General features: G+C 43.5%; 1 protein-coding gene across 1 annotated transcript in view; it reads left to right on the forward strand.

Annotated features, from left to right (window-relative positions):
• Positions 1 to 22,868, forward strand: part of LOC122926620 — a 95,935-nt gene that overhangs the window by 32,206 nt on the left and 40,861 nt on the right. The window contains exon 3 of the mRNA XM_044278053.1: positions 10,639 to 11,338. Within this exon, the coding sequence (XP_044133988.1) occupies positions 10,639 to 11,338 (700 nt within the window). The remainder of the gene's footprint in view (positions 1 to 10,638; positions 11,339 to 22,868) is intronic.

The following is a 22,868-nucleotide window of genomic DNA, read 5'->3' on the forward strand; positions in this document are numbered from 1 at the left end:
AATAAAACCGTAATCTCATCCCGCAAAAAATGAGACCCTACTTGAGATAATCGCCCAAAAACTAAAAAAAACTATGGCTCTTAGACTATGGAGACACTAAAACTTTTTTTTGTTTTAAAAATTAATTCATTGTGTAAAACTTACATAAATAAAAAAAATTGTATACATATTAGGTATCGCCGCGTCCGTGACAACCTGCTCTATAAAATTACCACATGATCTAACCTGTCAGATGAATGTTGTAAATAACAAAAAAAAAACGGTGCCAAAAAAGCTATTTCTTGTTACCTTGCCGCACAAAAAGTGTAATATAGAGCAACCAAAAATCATATGTACCCTAAACTAGTACCAACAAAACTGCCACCTTATCCCGTAGTTTCTAAAATGGGGTCACTTTTTTGGAGTTTCTACTCTAGGGGGGCATCAGGGGGGCTTCAAATGGGACATGGTGTCAATAAAACCAGTCCAGCAAAATCTGCCTTCCAAAAACCGTATGGCATTCCTTTTCTTCTGTGCCCTGTCGTGTGCCCGTACAGCAGTTTACGACCACATATGGGGTGTTTCTGTAAACTACAGAATCAGGGCCATAAATAATGAGTTTTGTTTGGCTGTTAACCCTTGCTTTGTAACTGGAAAAAAAATATTAAAATGGAAAATCTGCCAAAAAAGTGAAATTTTGAAATTGTATCTCTATTTTCCATTAAATCTTGTGCAACACCTAAAGGGTTAACAAACTTTGTAAAATCAGTTTTGAATACCTTGAGGGGTGTAGTTTCTTAGATGGGGTCACTTTTATGGAGTTTCTACTCTAGGGGTGCATCAGGGGGGCTTCAAATGGGACATGGTGTCAATAAAACCAGTCCAGCAAAATCTGCCTTTCAAAAACCGTATGGCATTCCTTTCCTTCTGCGCCCTGTCGTGTGCCCGTACAGCAGTTTACGACCACATATGGGGTGTTTCTGTAAACTACAGAATCAGGGCCATAAATAATGAGTTTTGTTTGGCTGTTAACCCTTGCTTTGTAACTGGAAAAAAAATATTAAAATGGAAAATCTGCCAAAAAAGTGAAATTTTGAAATTGTATCTCTATTTTCCATTAAATCTTGTGCAACACCTAAAGGGTTAACAAACTTTGTAAAATCAGTTTTGAATACCTTGAGGGGTGTAGTTTCTTAGTTGGGGTCACTTTTTTGGAGTTTCTACTCTAGGGGTGCATCAGGGGGGCTTCAAATGGGACATGGTGTCAAAAAAACTGTCCAGCAAAACCTGCCTTCCAAAAACCATACGGCGCACCTTTCACTCTACGCCCCGCTGTGTGCCCGTACAGTAGTTTACGGCCACATATGGGGTGTTTCTGTAAACGGCAGAGTCAGGGCAATAAAGATACAGTCTTGTTTGGCTGTTAACCCTTGCTTTGTTAGTGGAAAAAATGGGTTAAAATGGAAAATTAGGCAAAAAAATGAAATTCTCAAATTTCATCCCCATTTGCCAATAACTCTTGTGCAACACCTAAAGGGTTAGTGAAGTTAGTAAAATCAGTTTTGAATACCTTGAGGGGTGTAGTTTCTTAGATGGGGTCACTTTTATGGAGTTTCTACTCTAGGGGTGCATCAGGGGGCTTCAAATGGGACATGGAGTCAAAAAAACAGTCCAGCAAAACCTGTCTTCCAAAAACCATATGGCGCACCTTTCACTCTACGCCCCGCTGTGTGGCCGTACAGTAGTTTACGGCCACATATGGGGTGTTTCTGTAAACGGCAGAGTCAGGGCAATAAAGATACAGTCTTGTTTGGCTGTTAACCCTTGCTTTGTTAGTGGAAAAAATGGGTTAAAATGGAAAATTAGCCCAAAAAATGAAATTCTCAAATTTCATCCCCATTTGCCAATAACTCTTGTGCAACACCTAAAGGGTTAACGAAGTTTGTAAAATCAGTTTTGAATACCTTGAGGGGTGTAGTTTATAGAATGGGGTCATTTTTGGGTGGTTTCTATTATGTAAGCCTCGCAAAGTGACTTCAGAGCTGTAGTGGTCCCTAAAAATTGGGTTTTTGTAAATTTCTGAAAAATTTCAAGATTTGCTTCTAAACTTCTAAGCCTTGTAACATCCCCAAAAAATAAAATATCATTCCCAAAATAATTCAAACATGAAGTAGACATATGGGGAATGTAAAGGCATCACAATTTTTAGGGGTATTACTATGTATTACAGAAGTAGAGAAACTGAAACTTTGAAATTTGCAAATTTTTCAAAATTTTTGTTAAATTAGGTATTTTTTGGTGCAAAAAAAAAATTTTTTTTAACTTCATTTTACCAGTGTCATGAAGTACAATATGTGACGAAAAAACAATCTCAGAACGGCCTGGATAAGTCAAAGAGTTTTAAAGTTATCAGCACTTATAGTGACACTGGTCAGATTTGCAAAAAATGGCCTGGTCCTAAGGGGTAAAAAGGCTGTGTCCTTAAGGGGTTAAACAACCTAAGAATGGACTCTCTTTCATGGTTAGGGAGAATAGCAGCAATTAAAATGATGATATTACCCAAAATTATTTATATGTTTCGTAATATTCCAATTGCCATTCCCAAAGGATATTTATCAAAACTACAAACCTTACTCAACCGACATATATGGGGGAAATTTAAACCCAGAGTGAAAGGTCTCATTCTTCAAAGATCACTTAAAACAGGCGGACTCAACACCCCTTCTATTAAACACTACTATGCCTCGTCTATACTTGATCAAATGAGATACTTGATTAAAAATGATACCTCTAAAAAATGGGTTGTACTGGAGAAAAATATAATGGGCGCCCATGACTTAAACTTATGGCTCTCAGCCACAGCGGTCTTTGGTATTAAACATATCTCTTCACTATCAACCCTGAATGCAATCTATAGCATCTGGTATGTCATTGCTAGAACAGAAAAATTAGTTACTTCTTCAATATCCTCCCTACCTCTAGAAATATGTGAATTAGCCATACCAGACCTTCGGATTGGTAACTGGATATCCTCCGGTATTACAGATATTGGTCAGTTGAGAATTAATGAAGTTTTTGTTGACTTTGCTTATCTTCATAGAGAATTCAGCATCCCCCAACTCAGATTTCTATAAATACCTTAGAATAAGACATCTACTTCAATCCCCAAGGAATTTTCAATTTACCTCACAAAACCATTCGCTAATGGACTGGATCCATATGACACATAGACTAGATAAAGGTATCACTAAAGGATATCAATTACTAAAAGAATCTAGCACAAATCCTTTACAACACATCATGGACTTGTGGAACTCTGAGTTGGGCTCTGTTCTCACAGAAGCGGAATGGGGGGAAGCCTTCACCTCTGTATCTAAGCTTTCCAAATGCTCAGACCATTTAGAAGGGGCGAGAAAAATACTTTATAGATGGTACAGAACCCCTATGTACTTGAATAAAATATTTCCTGAAATGTCGCAAGCATGTTGGAGATGTGGTAATGCCTCTGGTACATACCTACACATGTGGTGGGATTGCCCATCAGTTAATTGTTTATGGATCTCAATTTTTGAATTAATATCTCATCTGGCAGGCTCCCAAATCACTCCCTCTCCTAAGATGGCTCTTTTATCTGTAGGCCTTATTGAACTCCCTCAACATTATAGATCCATTGTTAGTCATCTAATTTTTGTTACCCGCCTAAAAATTGCTGCCTGCTGGAAAGCCGGTGATCTTCCCAATATCAAGAGAATTCTTAGAACGCTAGATAATTGTTGTTTATATGAAGGAATTTGGGCTTCATCTAGGAACTCGAAAGTTACCTTTCTAAAGAATTGGGATATGTGGCTGAACGACAATAAGTGCAAGATACCTCCCAATGCGTCTATTAGGTTATAACGCTTCGATCTTGTTGCGTTACCTGTACACTAATATTTTGCTATGTGAAGTACATGTGATGTCATTTCTTATTACTGGTATTAGTTTATCTGTCTTATGAGGTGTAATTTCTAATTTTCTAAAAGAAGTTTCACAAATGCCTAAAAATGCCTCTGCTAAGAATGTATTCATGTGATTGTATTCATGCAATTGTAACCTATTTTTTATTTTTTTATTTTATGTAAATCTTAATAAAAAACTATTGTTAAAAAAAAAAAAAAAAGAAAAGATATTACAAAATGGCGGTATGCATAAGATGGTGGTTCAACAGTTCAATCTTGTCATTCAACATAAAATGGTGGCTATATTTCTCTCTTGAGTATCTGTACTCTCACTTTAAGTTATTTAAGCACCAAGATAGAACGTGTCCTATTCTTGTCCGTTTTGCAGATAAGAATAGGTATTTCTATCATATGGCAGAATGTGGGTCCGCAAAAACGGATATAGTCGTGTAAATGTACCTTTTTTTCTGACTGGTCAGAAGAACAGAAAATAAAATGGTGATGTGAACCCGGCCTTAGCTAGGTGAGAGGCCTTGGTCAGGATCCGGGTGGGGGGCTACTATTTCTCCTCATGAAGAGCACCTAGTAGGTGTGAGGAATCTTATAGACCAGGCAATGCTCCTCTGGACTTCTGGGGAAACGATATGCAAATTAACTTTCCTTCCAAAAGGAAAAGAAAGCTAAGGGGGCCTTGCCCCAGAGAATCTGCAACATAAAGACTTCCCCCATGTTAGTCCATTAGGCTGTAAATTGTCAGTCCCTCCACTGGGTTCCACATCGTAAATAATGATTTGCTGGTGATTTGCTGAAGCTGAATATCTCCATTCGTTATCTGCACAGAAATCTGCATCCTAAACTGTGCGATAAAATCCACAACAAAATCCTCACTTTTGTTGCTCATCTCTTTATTACACATCAGGCACATGGTGGCAGAGTCTATAATCACAGACTTTTAACCCTCCACATGCCGTGATCAATTGCGACCACTGTGTCTGAGTGATAATTTATTGCGCTCTTGGTGATAGAACAACACCTGGTAGCCAGGGGTCTTCAGAAGGTCCTCAGGTCTGTCATAGCTAATTTCTGTAAGGCTCTGCCTGTGGCACTGGTTCTCCCATAGACTGCAATGGTAACTCACTGCTGTCTATGGAAGAAGTGATCAGATGATCACGTGTTCACGTCCCATAGAAAGGGCAAAAATAAATGTGAAAAAAAGTTTTTAAACATATAAAAATACCCAAAAGATAAAAAATTCAAACACCCCCATTCGCCATCATTTTACAAAAAATAAAGATCATGGGCATCGACACATCTAAAAATGACAAACTATTAAAATATAAATGTATTTGTCCCCTACGGAAAACGGCACGATGGAAAAAAAATATCAAAATGGCCGATTTGACATTTTTGCAATATGAAATGGCGCCATTAGAATGTAAAGCTTGTTCTTAAGAAAACAAGCCCTCATACAGTCCTGATCAAAAGTTTAAGACCACTTTAAAAAATTGCAAAAAATCATATTTTACATTGTTGGATCTTAACAAGGTTCCAAGTAGAGCTTCAACATGCAACAAGAAGAAATGGGAGTGAGACAAAACATTTTTTGAGCATTCAATTAATTGAAAATAACGAATAAACTGAAACAGGCTGTTTTTCCAGATGATCAAAAGTTTAGGACCACATGCCTTTAAAAGGCCAAATCTGTGCAAAGATGTGGATTCATTGTCATTTTCTGTCAGGTAGTCACACGTTGTGATGGCAAAGGCAAAAAAACTCTCTCTTTTTGAACGTGGTCGAGTTGTTGAACTGCATAAGCAGGGTCTCTCACAGCGCGCCATCGCTGCTGAGGTGGGACGCAGTAAGACAGTCATTTGGAATTTCTTAAATGATCCTGAGGGTTATGGAACAAAAAATTCAAGTGGAAGACCCAAAAAAAATTCCTCAGCACTGAGCCGGAGGATTCAATTGATTGTCCAATTGCAGCCCCATAACCATCAGACGGCATCTGAGACTGAAGGGCTTCAAAAACAAAAAACGTCTTCAAAGACCTCGTCACCTTGAACGCCATATAGCTGCTCGTTTGGACTTTGCAATAGAGCACCAAACATGGGACATTTAATAGTGAAAGAAAGTTTTATTTTCTGATGAGAAAATATTTAACCTTGATGGTCCTGATGGTTTCCAATGTTACTGGCAGGACAAGCAGATCCCACCTGAGATGTTGTCTACGCGCCACAGTGGAGGGGGTGCCATAATGGTCTGGGGTGCATTTTCCTTCAGTGGAACAATGGAGATTCAGGAAGTGCAGGGGCGTCAAACGGCCGCTGGCTATGTCCAGATGTTGCAGAGAGCATTCCTCATGACTGAGGGCCCTCGTCTGTGTGGTAACGACTGGGTTTTTCAACAGGACAACGCTATAGTACACAATGCCCGCAGGACAAGGGACTTCTTCCAGGAGAATAACATCACTCTTTTGGCCCATCCTGCGTGTTCCCCTGATCTAAATCCAATTGAGAACCTTTAGGGATGGATGGCAAGGGAAGTTTACAAAAATGGACAACAGTTCCAGACAGTAGATGGCCTTCGTGCGGCCGTCTTCACCACTTGGAGAAATTTTCCCACTCACCTCATGGAAACACTTGCATCAAGCATGCCGAAATGAATTTTGGAAGTGATAAACAATAACGGCGGAGCTACTCATTACTGAGTTCATGTTTGGATGTTGGATTTCTGTTTTGGGTTTAGTTTTTTTTTGGAGGTGTGGTCCTAAACTTTTGATCAGCTGAAAAACAGCTCAAAAAAAGTTTAGTCTCACTCCCATTTCTTCTTGTTGCATGTTGAAGCTCGACTTGGGACCTTGTTAAGATCCAGCCATGCTAAAATAAGATTTTTTGCCATTTTTCAAGTGGTCTTAAACTTTTGGTCAGGACTGTATATATACAATCGGAAGATTTTGTACTTGCCACAACAGGTATTAAGTTATCATTTGAAACGGGATGAAATACGGATGTAGTACAGTTAACACACATGCTTTATGAGACGTGTTATGTAAAATTTATGCCTTTAAATGCGCTAAGCTATTTTATAAAATGGCTTTTGTTTCAAGATTACGTGATGACTTAAGAAATTTGAGTTAAGAGGTTGTGTGTTAACCATACTACATCTGTACGGATTAGCAGCATAACTGAATATATACATTACTGAGTCTTGTAGAGAGAGATACAAAAATCATGTAAGCATTGTACCTGGGCATAATCGCCTACTATAATCTTCGACCCGATTTGGGTGTAGGCGTTTCAGGTAGCAATTTTTTTTTTATTGCCTTGTGGTCGTGCCAGATCCCACTTTTTAATTTTAATTCGGCCCACACAGACTGTACGATGGCCTCTTTCTCAACCCTTTTCCGGGTCCATGGATAGCCCCGCTCCAGAAAGCGCTGAAGGATAAAGATGAAAGCATATAATCACCATTTTTTATTATACAAATATTCCAAAAAATATCCACTACAAAAAAGCAAAAAGTAGTTACGTCTTTAAAGGGGAAAAGAATAGAGGATTCCTATTTTTTCTTTCTTCTTCACAGCAAATAATAAATGGGGAGGGGGGGTGGTTATATATATATATATATATATATATACAGGTCATTCTCAAAAAATTAGCATATTGTGATAAAGTTCATTATTTTCTGTAATGTCCTGATAAACATTAGACTTTCATATATTTTAGATTCATTACACACCAACTGAAGTAGTTCAAGCCTTTTATTGTTTTAATATTGATGATTTTGGCATACAGCTCATGAAAACCCAAAATTCCTATCTCTAAAAATTAGCATATCATGAAAAGGTTCTCTAAACGAGCTATTAACCTAATCATCTGAATCAACTAATTAACTCTAAACACCTGCAAAAGATTCCTGAGGCTTTTAAATACTCCCAGCCTGGTTCATTACTCAAAACCGCAATCATGGGTAAGACTGCCGACCTGACTGCTGTCCAGAAGGCCATCATTGACACCCTCAAGCAAGAGGGTAAGACACAGAAAGAAATTTCTGAACGAATAGGCTGTTCCCAGAGTGCTGTATCAAGGCACCTCAGTGGGAAGTCTGTGGGAAGGAAAAAGTGTGGCAGAAAACGCTGCACAACGAGAAGAGGTGACCGGACCCTGAGGAAGATTGTGGAGAAGGACAGATTCCAGACCTTGGGGGACCTGCGGAAGCAGTGGACTGAGTCTGGAGTAGAAACATCCAGAGCCACCGTGTACAGGCGTGTGCAGGAAATGGGCTACAGGTGCCGCATTCCCCAGGTCAAGCCACTTTTGAACCAGAAACAGCGGCAGAAGCGCCTGACCTGGGCTACAGAGAAGCAGCACTGGACTGTTGCATGTCATTCGGAAATCAAGGTGCCAGAGTCTGGAGGAAGACTGGGGAGAGGGAAATGCCAAAATGCCTGAAGTCCAGTGTCAAGTACCCACAGTCAGTGATGGTCTGGGGTGCCTTGTCAGCTGCTGGTGTTGGTCCACTGTGTTTTATCAAGGGCAGGGCCAATGCAGCTAGCTATCAGGAGATTTTGGAGCACTTCATGCTTCCATCTGCTGAAAAGCTTTATGGAGATGAAGATTTCATTTTTCAGCACGACCTGGCACCTGCTCACAGAGCCAAAACCACTGGTAAATGGTTTACTGACCATGGTATTACTGTGCTCAATTGGCCTGCCAACTCTCCTGACCTGAACCCCATAGAGAATCTCTGGGATATTGGGAAGAGAAAGTTGAGAGACGCAAGACCCAACACTCTGGATGAGCTTAAGGCCGCTATCGAAGCCTCCTGGGCCTCCATAACACCTCAGCAGTGCCACAGGCTGATTGCCTCCATGCCACGCCGCATTGAAGCAGTCATTTCTGCAAAAGGATTCCCGACCAAGTATTGAGTGCATAACTGAACATAATTATTTGAAGGTTGACTTTTTTTGTATTAAAAACACTTTTCTTTTATTGGTCGGATGAAATATGCTAATTTTTTGAGATAGGAATTTTGGGTTTTCATGAGCTGTGGCCAAAATCATCAATATTAAAACAATAAAAGGCTTGAACTACTTCAGTTTGTGTGCAATGAATCTAAAATATATGAAAGTTTAATGTTTATTAGTACATTACAGAAAATAATGAACTTTATCACAATATGCTAATTTTTTTAGAAGGACCTGTATATAAATATATATGTTTGTAAATTTAAGGTGATACAATGTTTTGTAAAATGTAAGAATATAATAAAGACTATTTAAAAAAGAAAAAGGGGAAATATTAGATTTAAAGTTACCGTTATAAGATTGGATTGTAGTGCGATTATATGTGTGTGAGGTCTGAGCAATCCGATATTGTCCAGCTGAGCTGCGATGTACCTGTCTAGTGAAGTGACGGTACGGTATTGGGTGTACTGCTGGTTCGCCTCCCCGTGGTGCACCCTGGGTAACGCTAAATGAACCAGCAAATACCTTTGGTCCGACAAAATAAGTTTATGGACATAAATTTCAATCTATATATATTGTGTGTATGGTATATAGTGTGTGGTATATATTGCATGGCAGGAAAATGGATGGGCTATGTGCATGTGATAGATATTTATCTGTTGTCCATACATACATGCTACTGACATAGTGCTGTGAAGTAACAAGAATACTCAGTGCACCAATCAGTTGTATCTGCTATTGAAGGGGGGGGGGGGGGGGTTGGCGGCGGAGGAAAAAATAGTAATAATATTTGTATCATTGTAGTTCTTATTCGCATACACAAATATTTAGCAACACTCAATCTACATATAAATAATTTAGATGTAGATCGAGTGTTGCTAAATATTGTTCTGCCATGCATGCAATATGAAATAAAATACAATGATACTTACAGTGAGAAGAACTTCTTCTTCTTCTTCTTTTTGAAATCGAATTCGCCTCATTTTCGATTGCCAATTTTAATACATAAAGAACGGCAAACTCCACTGGTAGCAAAAACGAAACTGAAACCAGGGCACATGGCACATGACACGATTACGTCACTCATAAGATCGCGTCCTCACGCGATCATTAATAACATTCCTTATTTTCGGCTAAAAAGCGGGAATTCGAATAACAAGATTGATTCCACCCTGCCTCTTGCAATATAGCGAATATTTGAAAAAAAAAAGTAGATTGTAGAATCGATCAATTTATCTAATATAGTGTTATAATCTTCTTTGTCTAATAGTTGTAACGTTTTTTCTCTTCTGAACTTCAGATTTAAAATAAATAAAGGCTTAAAAAATATTATAGCACTATATTAGCTAAATTGCTCTATGTTTGCATTTTACGAATATTCGCTAAATTGCTATATATTCCTGTTTTAGAATATGATGAATATTCAAAAAAACTAATATATAGCAATATAGCGAATATATTCGTTATTTTGAATATTCGTAAATTTTTTTTCAATATGAAAAAAATATTCTTTCCAGCTTAATTTTCTTGTGGGCCAATGACTCATTGGCTTACAAGCAAGAAGCAGCGAGGAATCATGTTTTCAGATGTTTAAAATTCATGAATTTTAGATATAGCAAATATATAGCGCTTTATTTGAAATATTTGCAAATTCTCGAAGTTGCGATATTCGCCCCAAAAAATTGTAATTCAAATATTCGTGCTCAACACTAGTGGCAATGCTCTAATGAACCCTTCTATTCTTTTTCTATCCAGGTCCATAGTGCAACCTATAGATTAACATATAAGCCCAACATGTTTGATGACCAGTACATTGGCTGCTCTGATAAACTGGAGAAGTACATTATGCCCAAGGTACTTCAAAAGGAGAAGACAAATAAGCAGTTTAAGGAAGCCTGGATCAATGCAACTGAACAGTGGGAGGAGATAAAAGATAATCTTGACCTTCCGAAAGGGTTTGAGGATGAGTATGGAGTAGCTCTACTGATTTTCACCAACAAATATCCAGAAGAAAATCCCATATACCAGCAGCTGAATGGAAACCTCACCATAGCGGGAGCCTCCAGAATAGATTACATGGAGAAGTTTCACTTCAAAGCCCTTCACTTCTACCTAACAAGAGCGTTGCAGATGCTAAAACCCAACTGTGAAGAAAGATACACAACATATAGAGGAAGTCAACACTCCATCCATGTTCATCCAGTCTTTAGGTTTGGTAGATTCACTTCAGCTTCTTTGATCCAAGAGGTGGCAAACATCTTTGGCACTGAATCCTTTTTTAAGATAACAACTTGCTTTGGTGCCAAAGTTAATAATTTGTCATTCTTTCCATCTGAAGAAGAAGTTCTGATTCCCCCAACAGAAAAGTTTTTATACATCAAAAAACAAAATTCAGTCTATATTCTCCAAAGTACCGGTCAGATGTGCAGCTACTTCAACTGTGCCTATCTAGAAGGTAAATGTTCCATCATTTATTCAGGTTGATGTCCAATCAGACCATAAGTAAAGACCTGAGACTCTCGTTGTCTCGGACCCCCAAAATATTTAGCACCTTATAGATGTACTTATGTATATGGCAGGAAGACACTTTTAGCCAGAAGGAAGGAAAGTGCTCTGGAGTAAAGTGGTTGCACTGGTCTTAATGGGCCCAGTAGGGAGCTCCATCAATGAGCTAGAGCTTTTAAAGATGAGGATAGACAATAGGACATTTATTCTTGATAACCTTTATTTATACGGAGCCAACATATTCCTGCTTTACAGGAGGTTCATGTACAAACAGAATCAGACATTACACAGCAACTAACATGCAACAACCAACAATCAGAACAAAAAGAATGAGGGCCCTGCTCACAAGAGCTTACAATCTATGAGGAGACAGGGGTGACACAAAAGGCAAAAAGTGCTCATTTTGTACAACGGTCCGGCCATCTTATTACAATAGATAAGTAGATATAAAGTTGTAAGAGCCGTCACCAGTTGGTATGGGGTGTGGATATTTGGTAAATGATTATGTTTGGAAGATTGATGCTGAAGGGAAGGGGGGCGAATGGAGAACAGTTAGCTTAGAGGATGGGATAGGCCAAACTAAAAAGATGTATTTTTAGGGAGGGCCTAAAATTGTGGATGTTGTGAATTAACCTAATTCCAGATAACTGGTGCAGCTCGAGTGAAGTCTTGGAGACGGGAGTGAGAGGTTTGGATTATCGTGGATTTTAGTTGTAAGTCATTAGCTGAATGGAGCACACAGGTAGAACGGTAGACAGATGAGGGAGAAGATATTCGAGGGTGCAGCACTGTGCAGAGCTTTCTGGGTGAGAATGAGCAGTTAAAATGGAATATTATACTGTATGGGCAATGAGTGCAATGATTGGAACAGGGCAGAGGCATCATTGTAATGACTGACACAGGGCAGAGGCATCATTGTAATGACTGACACAGGGCAGAGGCATCGGAGTAGTGACTGGGACAGAGCAGAGTCATCGGAGTAGTGACTGGGACAGAGCAGAGTCATCGGAGTAGTGACTGGGACAGGGTGGAGATGGGGGCATCAGAGTAGTGACTGGCACAGGCTGGAGGCAACACAGTAGTGACTGGCACAGGGCGGAGTCATCGGAGTAGGGACAGGCACTGGGCAGAAGCATTGAAACAGTGGTTAGACAGGTACTGTAGATAAACCTGGCTGCTGCATTCAGGATATATTGGACAGGGGAGAGTCTGGTGAAGGGTAGAGCGATTAGTAATGAGTTGCAGTAATCGAGATGGGAATGGATCAGGGTCACGATCAAAGTTTTTGTTTCCACAGAGTTGTTTTTCAGGAGCAGGTAAGTGGGCAAGCACTTGAACCAAGGGGTGAAGGAAAGATTAGTGTCAAACATAACAACAAGAAAGCGGGCGTGCTGCCTAGGCATTAGGGTATTGTCATACACTGAGATGGAGATTAAGTTTAGGTGGGTTAGTAGATGGAGAAAACACCAATAGTTCATTTTTTAAAGATTCAGTTTCAGGTAGAGAGAGGACATGATGTTAGAGACAGTGGACAGACAGTCTGTAGTCCTGTTGGAGTCAGGTCACTGAATAAAGTGTATAGCTGGGGATTATTGGCATAGAGATGCTGAAAATCAAATCTAGTCTATAGTCTGTCCAATAAGGAGAAAAGAGGACTGTACGCCTGAGAAACCTCAACGGCAAGAGGAAAAGGCAAGGAAATACAGCCAGAGAATGACACACGGAAGGAGCCGACAGAGAGAGAGAGAGAAAGAAAACCAAGAGAGAACAGTTGCCTTAAGGCCAATAGATTTGAGCATGGTGAGAAGAGGATTATGGTCTACAGTGTCAAATGCTGCAGAGAGAATGAGAAAAATTTGCAGACAGTAGGAACCATAGTACTTAGCTGACTGTAGAATTAGGGTGTGAAAACCAGATTGTAAGGGGTTAAGGAAAGAGTTAGATAGCAGATAGAAGAGGAGAGAGAAGACCAAGCGCTAAACGAGTTTAGAGATGAAGGGGAGATTAGAGACAAGTCTATAGTTAGGTTGCGCAGTATGGATCAAAAGATAGTTTACTTAGTAATGGGGTTATGACTGAATGTTTGAAAGAGAAACGAAATATACCAGAAGAGAGAGAGAGATTGAAGATTTTAGTTAGGTGAGTGGTGACAACTGGGAAGAGAAAAACTGAAGGAACTGTGAGGGAATAGCGTTACTAGAGCATGTGGTAGGGAAAGAAAAAGAGAGGCACCTGGAGACTGGGTCGAATATGGAAAGTGTACCCAAGTAGGTGTGGGTGGGGAATGGGATTGATGGTGCTTGGAGACGGGGAGCTATTTTTATATTGAATATTATTGTCTCTTTGAAGCAGGTGGCCAGATCGTCAGCACAGGGGTCTGTGGTGTTACATGTGGCTGCACTTGTAGTGCAAGGGAGTGAAAAGTGTCAAAGAGTTTTTTATTTATTTATTATTATTATTATTGGATAACGAAGAGATCAGGGTCATGAAATAGGTCTATTTGGCATAAATTTGGAATGGAGGAAATCTTGTGGTGTATGAGTTGTATGAATTTTTATCCATAGGCATTTGGAACTCTTTGAGTATTGCTGGAGAAAGTATACAACTGCTACTCTGAGGGAGAGAGGATGGAAGAGTGCAAGGGTGTGGACCTCAAAGGGTATGAATGAGAGTGATAGCACTGGGGGAATGACCTGGAAAGTGCATTGTGGGGAAAGAAGTATGCTGACTCCACCACAATGTCTGTTTTCAGGCATGCAGATATGTGAAAAATGGAAGGCACCATAAAAAAAGAGAAGCAGAGGAAGCTGTATCAGAATACTGAATTAGAAAGAATGTAGTCATGAATAAAGGGAAGTTTGCTGCACACTGACTGAGGATTCCAAAGCAGTTAATAGAGAAGAGAGGTCACACGTCAAATGTTTGTGATATTAGCAGGCTTTCAATATTAGATGGTAAAGGGATTGAAATTATAAAACGGTAGGCTGGAATTAGGAAGGTTATCCCCCAGTGGCATGCCTAGGGTGTTTGGCACCCGTGGTGGGTACTTTCTCTGGCACCCCCCCATACTTTAAAAAAATTGTACCCTCCTCACAGTAGTATTGCCCTCATTGTACAACCTTCACAGTAGTTTTGTACAGATGTGCGCCCCCTAACAGAAGTTATGTTCACATTGTGCCCTCTCACAGTAGTTATTTCCTCTCTGCGCCCATTTCACAATTTTAATGCCCTCTTTGTGCCCCCTTCACAGTAATAATCCTCATTGTGCCCTCTTCACAGTAATAATCCCCATTCATATTAATAATCCTCATTGTGCCCAGTTAATAGTAATAATCCCCATTGTGCCCCCTTTAAAGTAATAATGTCCATTGTGCCCCTTCACAGTAATAATGCCCATTGTTCCCCCTTAATAGTAGTAATGCCCACTGTGCTAGCAATGCCCACTTCATAATATAAATCCCCATTGTGCCCCCTACAAAGTAATAATGCCCATTCTGCCCCTTCACAATAATAATGCCCATTGTGCCCCTTCACAATAATAATGCCCATTGTGCCCCCTTCACAATAATAATGCTCATTGTGCCCCCTTCACAGTAATAATGCCCATTGTGCCCCCTTCACAGTAATAATTCCCACTTGCTAGATTAGTAATGCCCTCTGTCCCCCCTCCATAGTAGAAATCCCCATTGTGCCCCCTTCACAGTAATAATGCATATTTGTCACCACTAGAGTTGAGCGAACACCTGGATGTTCGGGTTCGAGAAGTTCGGCCGAACATCCCGGAAATGTTCGGGTTCGGTATCCGAACCCGATCCGAACTTCGTCCCGAACCCGAACCCCATTGAAGTCAATGGGGACCCGAACTTTTCGGCACTAAAACGGCTGTAAAACAGCCCAGGAAAGGGCTAGAGGGCTGCAAAAGGCAGCAACATGTAGGTAAATCCCCTGCAAACAAATGTGGATAGGGAAATTAATTAAAATAAAAATTAAATAAATAAAAATTAACCAAAATCAATTGGAGAGAGGTTCCATAGCAGAGAATCTGGCTTCCCGTCACCCACCACTGGAACAGTCCATTCTCAGATATTTAGGCCCCGGCACCCAGGCAGAGGAGAGAGGTCCCGTAACAGACAATCTGGCTTCATGTCAGCAGAGAATCAGTCTTCATGTCATAGCAGAGAATCAGGCTTCACGTCACCCACCACTGTAAGAGTCCATTTTCATAAATTTAGGCCCAGCACCCAGGCAGAGGAGAGAGGTCCCGTAACAGAGGATCTGGCTTCATGTCAGCAGAGAATCAGTCTGCATGTCATAGCAGAGAATCAGGCTTCACGTCAGCCACCACTGCAACAGTCCATTGTCATAAATTTAGGCCCAGCACCCAGGCAGAGGAGAGAGGTCCCGTAACAGAGGATCTGGCTTCATGTCAGCAGAGAATCAGTCTGCATGTCATAGCAGAGAATCAGGCTTCACGTCAGCCACCACTGCAACAGTCCATTGTCATAAATTTAGGCCCAGCACCCAGGCAGAGGAGAGAGGTCCCGTAACAGACAATCTGGCTTCATGTCAGCAGAGAATCAGTCTGCATGTCATAGCAGAGAATCAGGCTTCACGTCAGCCACCACTGCAACAGTCCATTGTCATAAATTTAGGCCCAGCACCCAGGCAGAGGAGAGAGGTCCCGTAACAGACAATCTGGCTTCATGTCAGCAGAGAATCAGTCTGCATGTCATAGCAGAGAATGAGGCTTCACGTCACCCACCACTGCAACAGTCCATTGGCATATATTTAGGCCTAGCACACAGGCAGAGCAGAGAGGTCCCGTAACAGACAATCTGGCTTCATGACAGCAGAAAATCAGTCTGCATGTCATAGCAGAGAATGAGGCTTCACGTCACCCACCACTGCAACAGTCCATTGGCATATATTTAGGCCTAGCACACAGGCAGAGCAGAGAGGTCCCGTAACAGACGATCTGGCTTCATGTCAGCAGAGAATCAGTCTGCATGTCATAGCAGAGAATGAGGCTTCACGTCAGCCACCACTGCAACAGTCCATTGGCATATATTTAGGCCTAGCACACAGGCAGAGCAGAGAGGTCCCGTAACAGACAATCTGGCTTCATGTCAGCAGAGAATCAGTCTGCATGTCATAGCAGAGAATGAGGCTTCACGTCAGCCACCACTGCAACAGTCCATTGTCATATATTTAGGCCTAGCACACAGGCAGAGCAGAGAGGTCCCGTAACAGACGATCTGGCTTCATGTCAGCAGAGAATCAGTCTGCATGTCATAGCAGAGAATGAGGCTTCACGTCACCCACCACTGCAACAGTCCATTGGCATATATTTAGGCCTAGCACACAGGCAGAGCAGAGAGGTCCCGTAACAGACGATCTGGCTTCATGTCAGCAGAGAATCAGTCTGCATGTCATAGCAGAGAATGAGGCTTCACATCAGCCACCACTGCAACAGTCCATTGGCATATATTTAGGCCTAGCACACAGGCAGAGGAGAGAGGTCCCGTAACAGACAATCTGGCTTCATGTCAGCAGAGAATCAGTCTGCATGTCATAGCAGAGAATGAGGCTTCACGTCACCCACCACTGCAACAGTCCATTGGCATATATTTAGGCCTAGCACACAGGCAGAGCAGAGAGGTCCCGTAACAGACAATCTGGCTTCATGACAGCAGAGAATCAGTCTGCATGTCATAGCAGAGAATGAGGCTTCACGTCACCCACCACTGCAACAGTCCATTGGCATATATTTAGGCCTAGCACACAGGCAGAGCAGAGAGGTCCCGTAACAGACAATCTGGCTTCATGTCAGCAGAGAATCAGTCTGCATGTCATAGCAGAGAATGAGGCTTCACGTCACCCACCACTGCAACAGTCCATTGGCATATATTTAGGCCTAGCACACAGGCAGAGCAGAGAGGTCCCGTAACAGACGATCTGGCTTCATGTCAGCAGAGAATCAGTCTGCATGTCATAGCAGAGAATGAGGCTTCACGTCACCCACCATTGCAACAGTCCATTGGCATATATTTAGGCCTAGCACACTTGCAGAGCAGAGAGGTCCCGTAACAGACAATCTGGCTTCATGTCAGCAGAGAATCAGTCTGCATGTCATAGCAGAGAATGAGGCTTCACGTCACCCACCACTGCAACAGTCCATTGGCATATATTTAGGCCTAGCACCCAGGCAGAGGAGAGAGGTCCCGTAACAGAGGATCTGGCTTCATGTCAGCAGAGAATCAGTCTGCATGTCATAGCAGAGAATCAGGCTTCACGTCAGCCACCACTGCAACAGTCCATTGTCATAAATTTAGGCCCAGCACCCAGGCAGAGGAGAGAGGTCCCGTAACAGACAATCTGGCTTCATGTCAGCAGAGAATCAGTCTGCATGTCATAGCAGAGAATGAGGCTTCACGTCACCCACCACTGCAACAGTCCATTGGCATATATTTAGGCCTAGCACACAGGCAGAGCAGAGAGGTCCCGTAACAGACAATCTGGCTTCATGTCAGCAGAGAATCAGTCTGCATGTCATAGCAGAGAATGAGGCTTCACGTCACCCACCATTGCAACAGTCCATTGGCATATATTTAGGCCTAGCACACAGGCAGAGCAGAGAGGTCCCGTAACAGACAATCTGGCTTCATGACAGCAGAGAATCAGTCTGCATGTCATAGCAGAGAATGAGGCTTCACGTCACCCACCACTGCAACAGTCCATTGGCATATATTTAGGCCTAGCACACAGGCAGAGCAGAGAGGTCCCGTAACAGACAATCTGGCTTCATGTCAGCAGAGAATCAGTCTGCATGTCATAGCAGAGAATCAGGCTTCACGTCAGCCACCACTGCAACAGTCCATTGTCATAAATTTAGGCCCAGCACCCAGGCAGAGGAGAGAGGTCCCGTAACAGACAATCTGGCTTCATGTCAGCAGAGAATTAGTCTGCATGTCATAGCAGAGAATCAGGCTTCATGTCAGCCACCACTGCAACAGTCCATTGGCATATATTTAGGCCTAGCACACAGGCAGAGGAGAGGTTCATTCAACTTTGGGTAGCCTCGCAATATAATGGTAAAATGAAAATAAAAATAGGATTGAATGAGGAAGTGCCCTGGAGTCCAATAATATATGGTTATGGGGAGGTAGTTAATGTCTAATCTGGACAAGGGACGGACAGGTCCTGTGGGATCCATGCCTGGTTCATTTTTATGAACGTCAGCTTGTCCACATTGGCTGTAGACAGGCGGCTGCGTTTGTCTGTAATGACGCCCCCTGCCGTGCTGAATACACGTTCAGACAAAACTCTGGCCGCCGGGCAGGCCAGCACCTCCAAGGCATAAAAGGCTAGCTCTGGCCACGTGGACAATTTAGAGACCCAGAAGTTGAATGGGGCCGAACCATCAGTCAGTACGTGGAGGGGTGTGCACACGTACTGTTCCACCATGTTAGTGAAATGTTGCCTCCTGCTAACACGTTGCGTATCAGGTGGTGGTGCAGTTAGCTGTGGCGTGTTGACAAAAGTTTTCCACATCTCTGCCATGCTAACCCTGCCCTCAGAGGAGCTGGCCGTGACACAGCTGCCTTGGCGACCTCTTGCTCCTCCTCTGCCTTGGCCTTGGGCTTCCACTTGTTCCCCTGTGACATTTGGGAATGCTCTCAGTAGCGCGTCTACCAACGTGCGCTTGTACTCGCGCATCTTCCTATCACGCTCCAGTGCAGGAAGTAAGGTGGGCACATTGTCTTTGTAGCGTGGATCCAGCAGGGTGGCAACCCAGTAGTCCGCACAGGTTAAAATGTGGGCAACTCTGCTGTCGTTGCGCAGGCACTGCAGCATGTAGTCGCTCATGTGTGCCAGGCTGCCCAGGGGTAAGGACAAGCTGTCCTCTGTGGGAGGCGTATCGTCATCGTCCTGCCTTTCCCCCCAGCCACGCACCAGTGATGGACCCGAGCTGCGTTGGGTGCCACCCCGCTGTGACCATGCTTCATCCTCATCCTCCTCCACCTCCTCCTCATCCTCGTCCTCCTCGTCCTCCAGTAGTGGGCCCTGGCTGGCCACATTTGTACCTGGCCTCTGCTGTTGCCAAAAACCTCCCTCTGAGTCACTTCGAAGAGACTGGCCTGAAAGTGCTAAAAATGACCCCTCTTCCTCCTCCTCCTCCTCCTCCTCCTGGGCCACCTCCTCTTCCATCATCGCCCTAAGTGTTTTCTCAAGGAGACATAGAAGTGGTATTGTAACGCTGATAACGGTGTCATCGCCACTGGCCATGTTGGTGGAGTACTCGAAACAGCGCAACAGGGCACACAGGTCTCGCATGGAGGCCCAGTCATTGGTGGTGAAGTGGTGCTGTTCTGTAGTGCGACTGACCCGTGCGTGCTGCAGCTGAAACTCCACTATGGCCTGCTGCTGCTCGCACAGTCTGTCCAGCATGTGCAAGGTGGAGTTCCACCTGGTGGGCACGTCGCATATGAGGCGGTGAGCGGGAAGGCCGAAGTTACGCTGTAGCGCAGACAGGCGAGCAGCGGCAGGATGTGAACGCCGGAAGCGCGAACAGACGGCCCGCACTTTATGCAGCAGCTCTGACATGTCGGGGTAGTTGTGAATGAACTTCTGCACCACCAAATTCAGCACATGCGCCAAGCAAGGGATGTGCGTCAAATTGGCTAGTCCCAGAGCTGCAACGAGATTTCGCCCATTATCACACACCACCAGGCCGGGCTTGAGGCTCACCGGCAGCAACCACTCGTCGGTCTGTTGTTCAATACCCCGCCACAACTCCTGTGCGGTGTGGGGCCTGTCCCCCAAACATATGAGTTTCAGAATGGCCTGCTGACGTTTACCCCGGGCTGTGCTGAAGTTGGTGGTGAAGGTGTGTGGCTGACTGGATGAGCAGGTGGAAGAAGAGGAGGAGGAAGCCGAGAAGGAGGAGGTGGCAACAGGAGGCAAAGAATGTTGCCCTGCGATCCTTCGCGGCGGAAGGACGTGCGCCAAACAGCTCTCCGCCTGGGGCCCAGCTGCCACTACATTTACCCAGTGTGCAGTTAGGGAGATATAGCGTCCCTGGCCGTGCTTACTGGTCCACGTATCTGTGGTTAGGTGGACCTTGCTACAGATGGCGTTGCGCAGTGCACACTTGATTTTATCGGATACTTGGTTGTGCAGGGAAGGCACGGCTCTCTTGGAGAAGTAGTGCCGGCTGGGAACAACATACTGTGGGACAGCAAGCGACATGAGCTGTTTGAAGCTGTCTGTGTCCACCAGCCTAAATGACAGCATTTCATAGGCCAGTAGTTTAGAAATGCTGGCATTCAGGGCCAGGGATCGAGGGTGGCTAGGTGGGAATTTACGCTTTCTATCAAATGTTTGTGAGATGGAGAGCTGAACGCTGGCGTGTGACATGGTTGAGACGCTTGGTGACGGAGGTGGTGGTGGTGGTGTTGGTGGTACATCCCCTGTTTGCTGGGCGGCAGGTGCCAACGTTCCTCCAGAGGCGGAGGAAGAGGCCGAGGCGGCAGCAGCAGAATAGGCCGAGGCGGCAGCAGCAGAAGAGGTAGCAGGGGGAGCCTGAGTGCCTTCCTTGGTTTTAAGGTGTTTACTCCACTGCAGTTCATGCTTTGCATGCAGGTGCCTGGTCATGCAGGTTGTGCTCAGGTTCAGAACGTTAATGCCTCGCTTCAGGCTCTGATGGCACAGCGTGCAAACCACTCGGGTCTTGTCGTCAGCACATTGTTTGAAGAAGTGCCATGCCAGGGAACTCCTTGAAGCTGCCTTTGGGGTGCTCGGTCCCAGATGGCGGCGGTCAGTAGCAGGCGGAGTCTCTTGGCGGCGGGTGTTCTGCTTTTGCCCACTGCTCCCTCTTTTGCTACGCTGTTGGCTCGGTCTCACCACTGCCTCTTCCTCCGAACTGTGAAAGTCAGTGGCATGACCTTCGTTCCATGTGGGGTCTAGGACCTCATCGTCCCCTGCATCGTCTTCCACCCAGTCTTGATCCCTGACCTCCTGTTCAGTCTGCACACTGCAGAAAGACGCAGCAGTTGGCACCTGTGTTTCGTCATCATCAGAGACATGCTGAGGTGGTATTCCCATGTCCTCATCATCAGGAAACATAAGTGGTTGTGCGTCAGTGCATTCTATGTCTTTCACCGCTGGGGAAGGGCTAGGTGGATGCCCTTGGGAAACCCTGCCAGCGGAGTCTTCAAACAGCATAAGAGACTGCTGCATAACTTGAGGCTGAGACAGTTTCCCTGGTATGCATGGGGGTGATGTGACAGACTGATGGGGTTGGTTTTCAGGCGCCATCTGTGCGCTTTCTGCAGAAGACTGGGTGGGAGATAATGTGAACGTGCTGGATCCACTGTCGGCCACCCAATTGACTAATGCCTGTACCTGCTCAGGCCTTACCATCCTTAGAACGGCATTGGGCCCACCATATATCGCTGTAAATTCTGGCGGCTACTGGGACCTGAGGTAGTTGGTACACTAGGACGTGTGGATGTGGCAGAACGGCCACGTCCTCTCCCAGCACTAGAGGGTCCACTAACACCACCACGACCATGTCCACGTCCGCGTCCCTTACTAGATGTTTTTCTCATTGTTATGGTTCACCACAACAACAAATATATTATTTGGCCCAATGTATTGTATTCAAATTCAGCGGGATATAAATTTGAGGCCTAGTATTTAGGCGCTGGGTGACCGGTATGGATTTAGTGACAGAATTAGACTTGGAAATGCACAGAAGCGTGTGTGTGTGAAGTTATTCTGAATGACCCAATGTGCACCTTGAATATTATATACCCTTTTAGGGATAGATTTCAAATAGCTCTGATATAGCAGAAACCACTAAATTATGAAATTGTTAAATTGGGAATTGTATTTCAACCCAGAACAAGAAATGTGCTTTGACGGACACTAAATAACTTTCCCAGCCACAACAGGACAGCGTTAACGAGAGATTTAGCAGGATATAAATTTGAGGCCTAGTATTTAGGCGCTGGGTGACAGGTATGGGTTTAGTGACAGAATTAGACTTAGAAATACACAGTAGCGGGTGTGTGTGAAGTTATTCTGAATGACCCAATGTGCACCTTGAATATTATATACCCTTTTAGGGATAGATTTCAAATAGCTCTGATATAGCAGGAACCACTAAATTATGAAATTGCTAAATTGGGAATTGTACTTCAACCCAGAACAAAAAATGTGCTTTGACGGACACTAAATAACTTTCCCAGCCACAACAGGACAGCGGTAACGAGAGATTTAGCAGGATATAAATTTGAGGCCTAGTATTTAGGCGCTGGGTGACCGGTATGGATTTAGTGACAGAATTAGACTGGGATATGGCCAAAAAATAACCACACTATTGCTGGTTAAATGCACTTGGTGACGGGCGCAGCTTGCCCCTGATTTAGTATATGGCCAAAAAATGAACAGACTATTGCTGGTTAAATGCACTTGGT

This window comes from Bufo gargarizans, chromosome 1 (assembly GCF_014858855.1).
Source record: "Bufo gargarizans isolate SCDJY-AF-19 chromosome 1, ASM1485885v1, whole genome shotgun sequence".
Taxonomy (NCBI): Eukaryota; Metazoa; Chordata; class Amphibia; order Anura; family Bufonidae; genus Bufo; species Bufo gargarizans.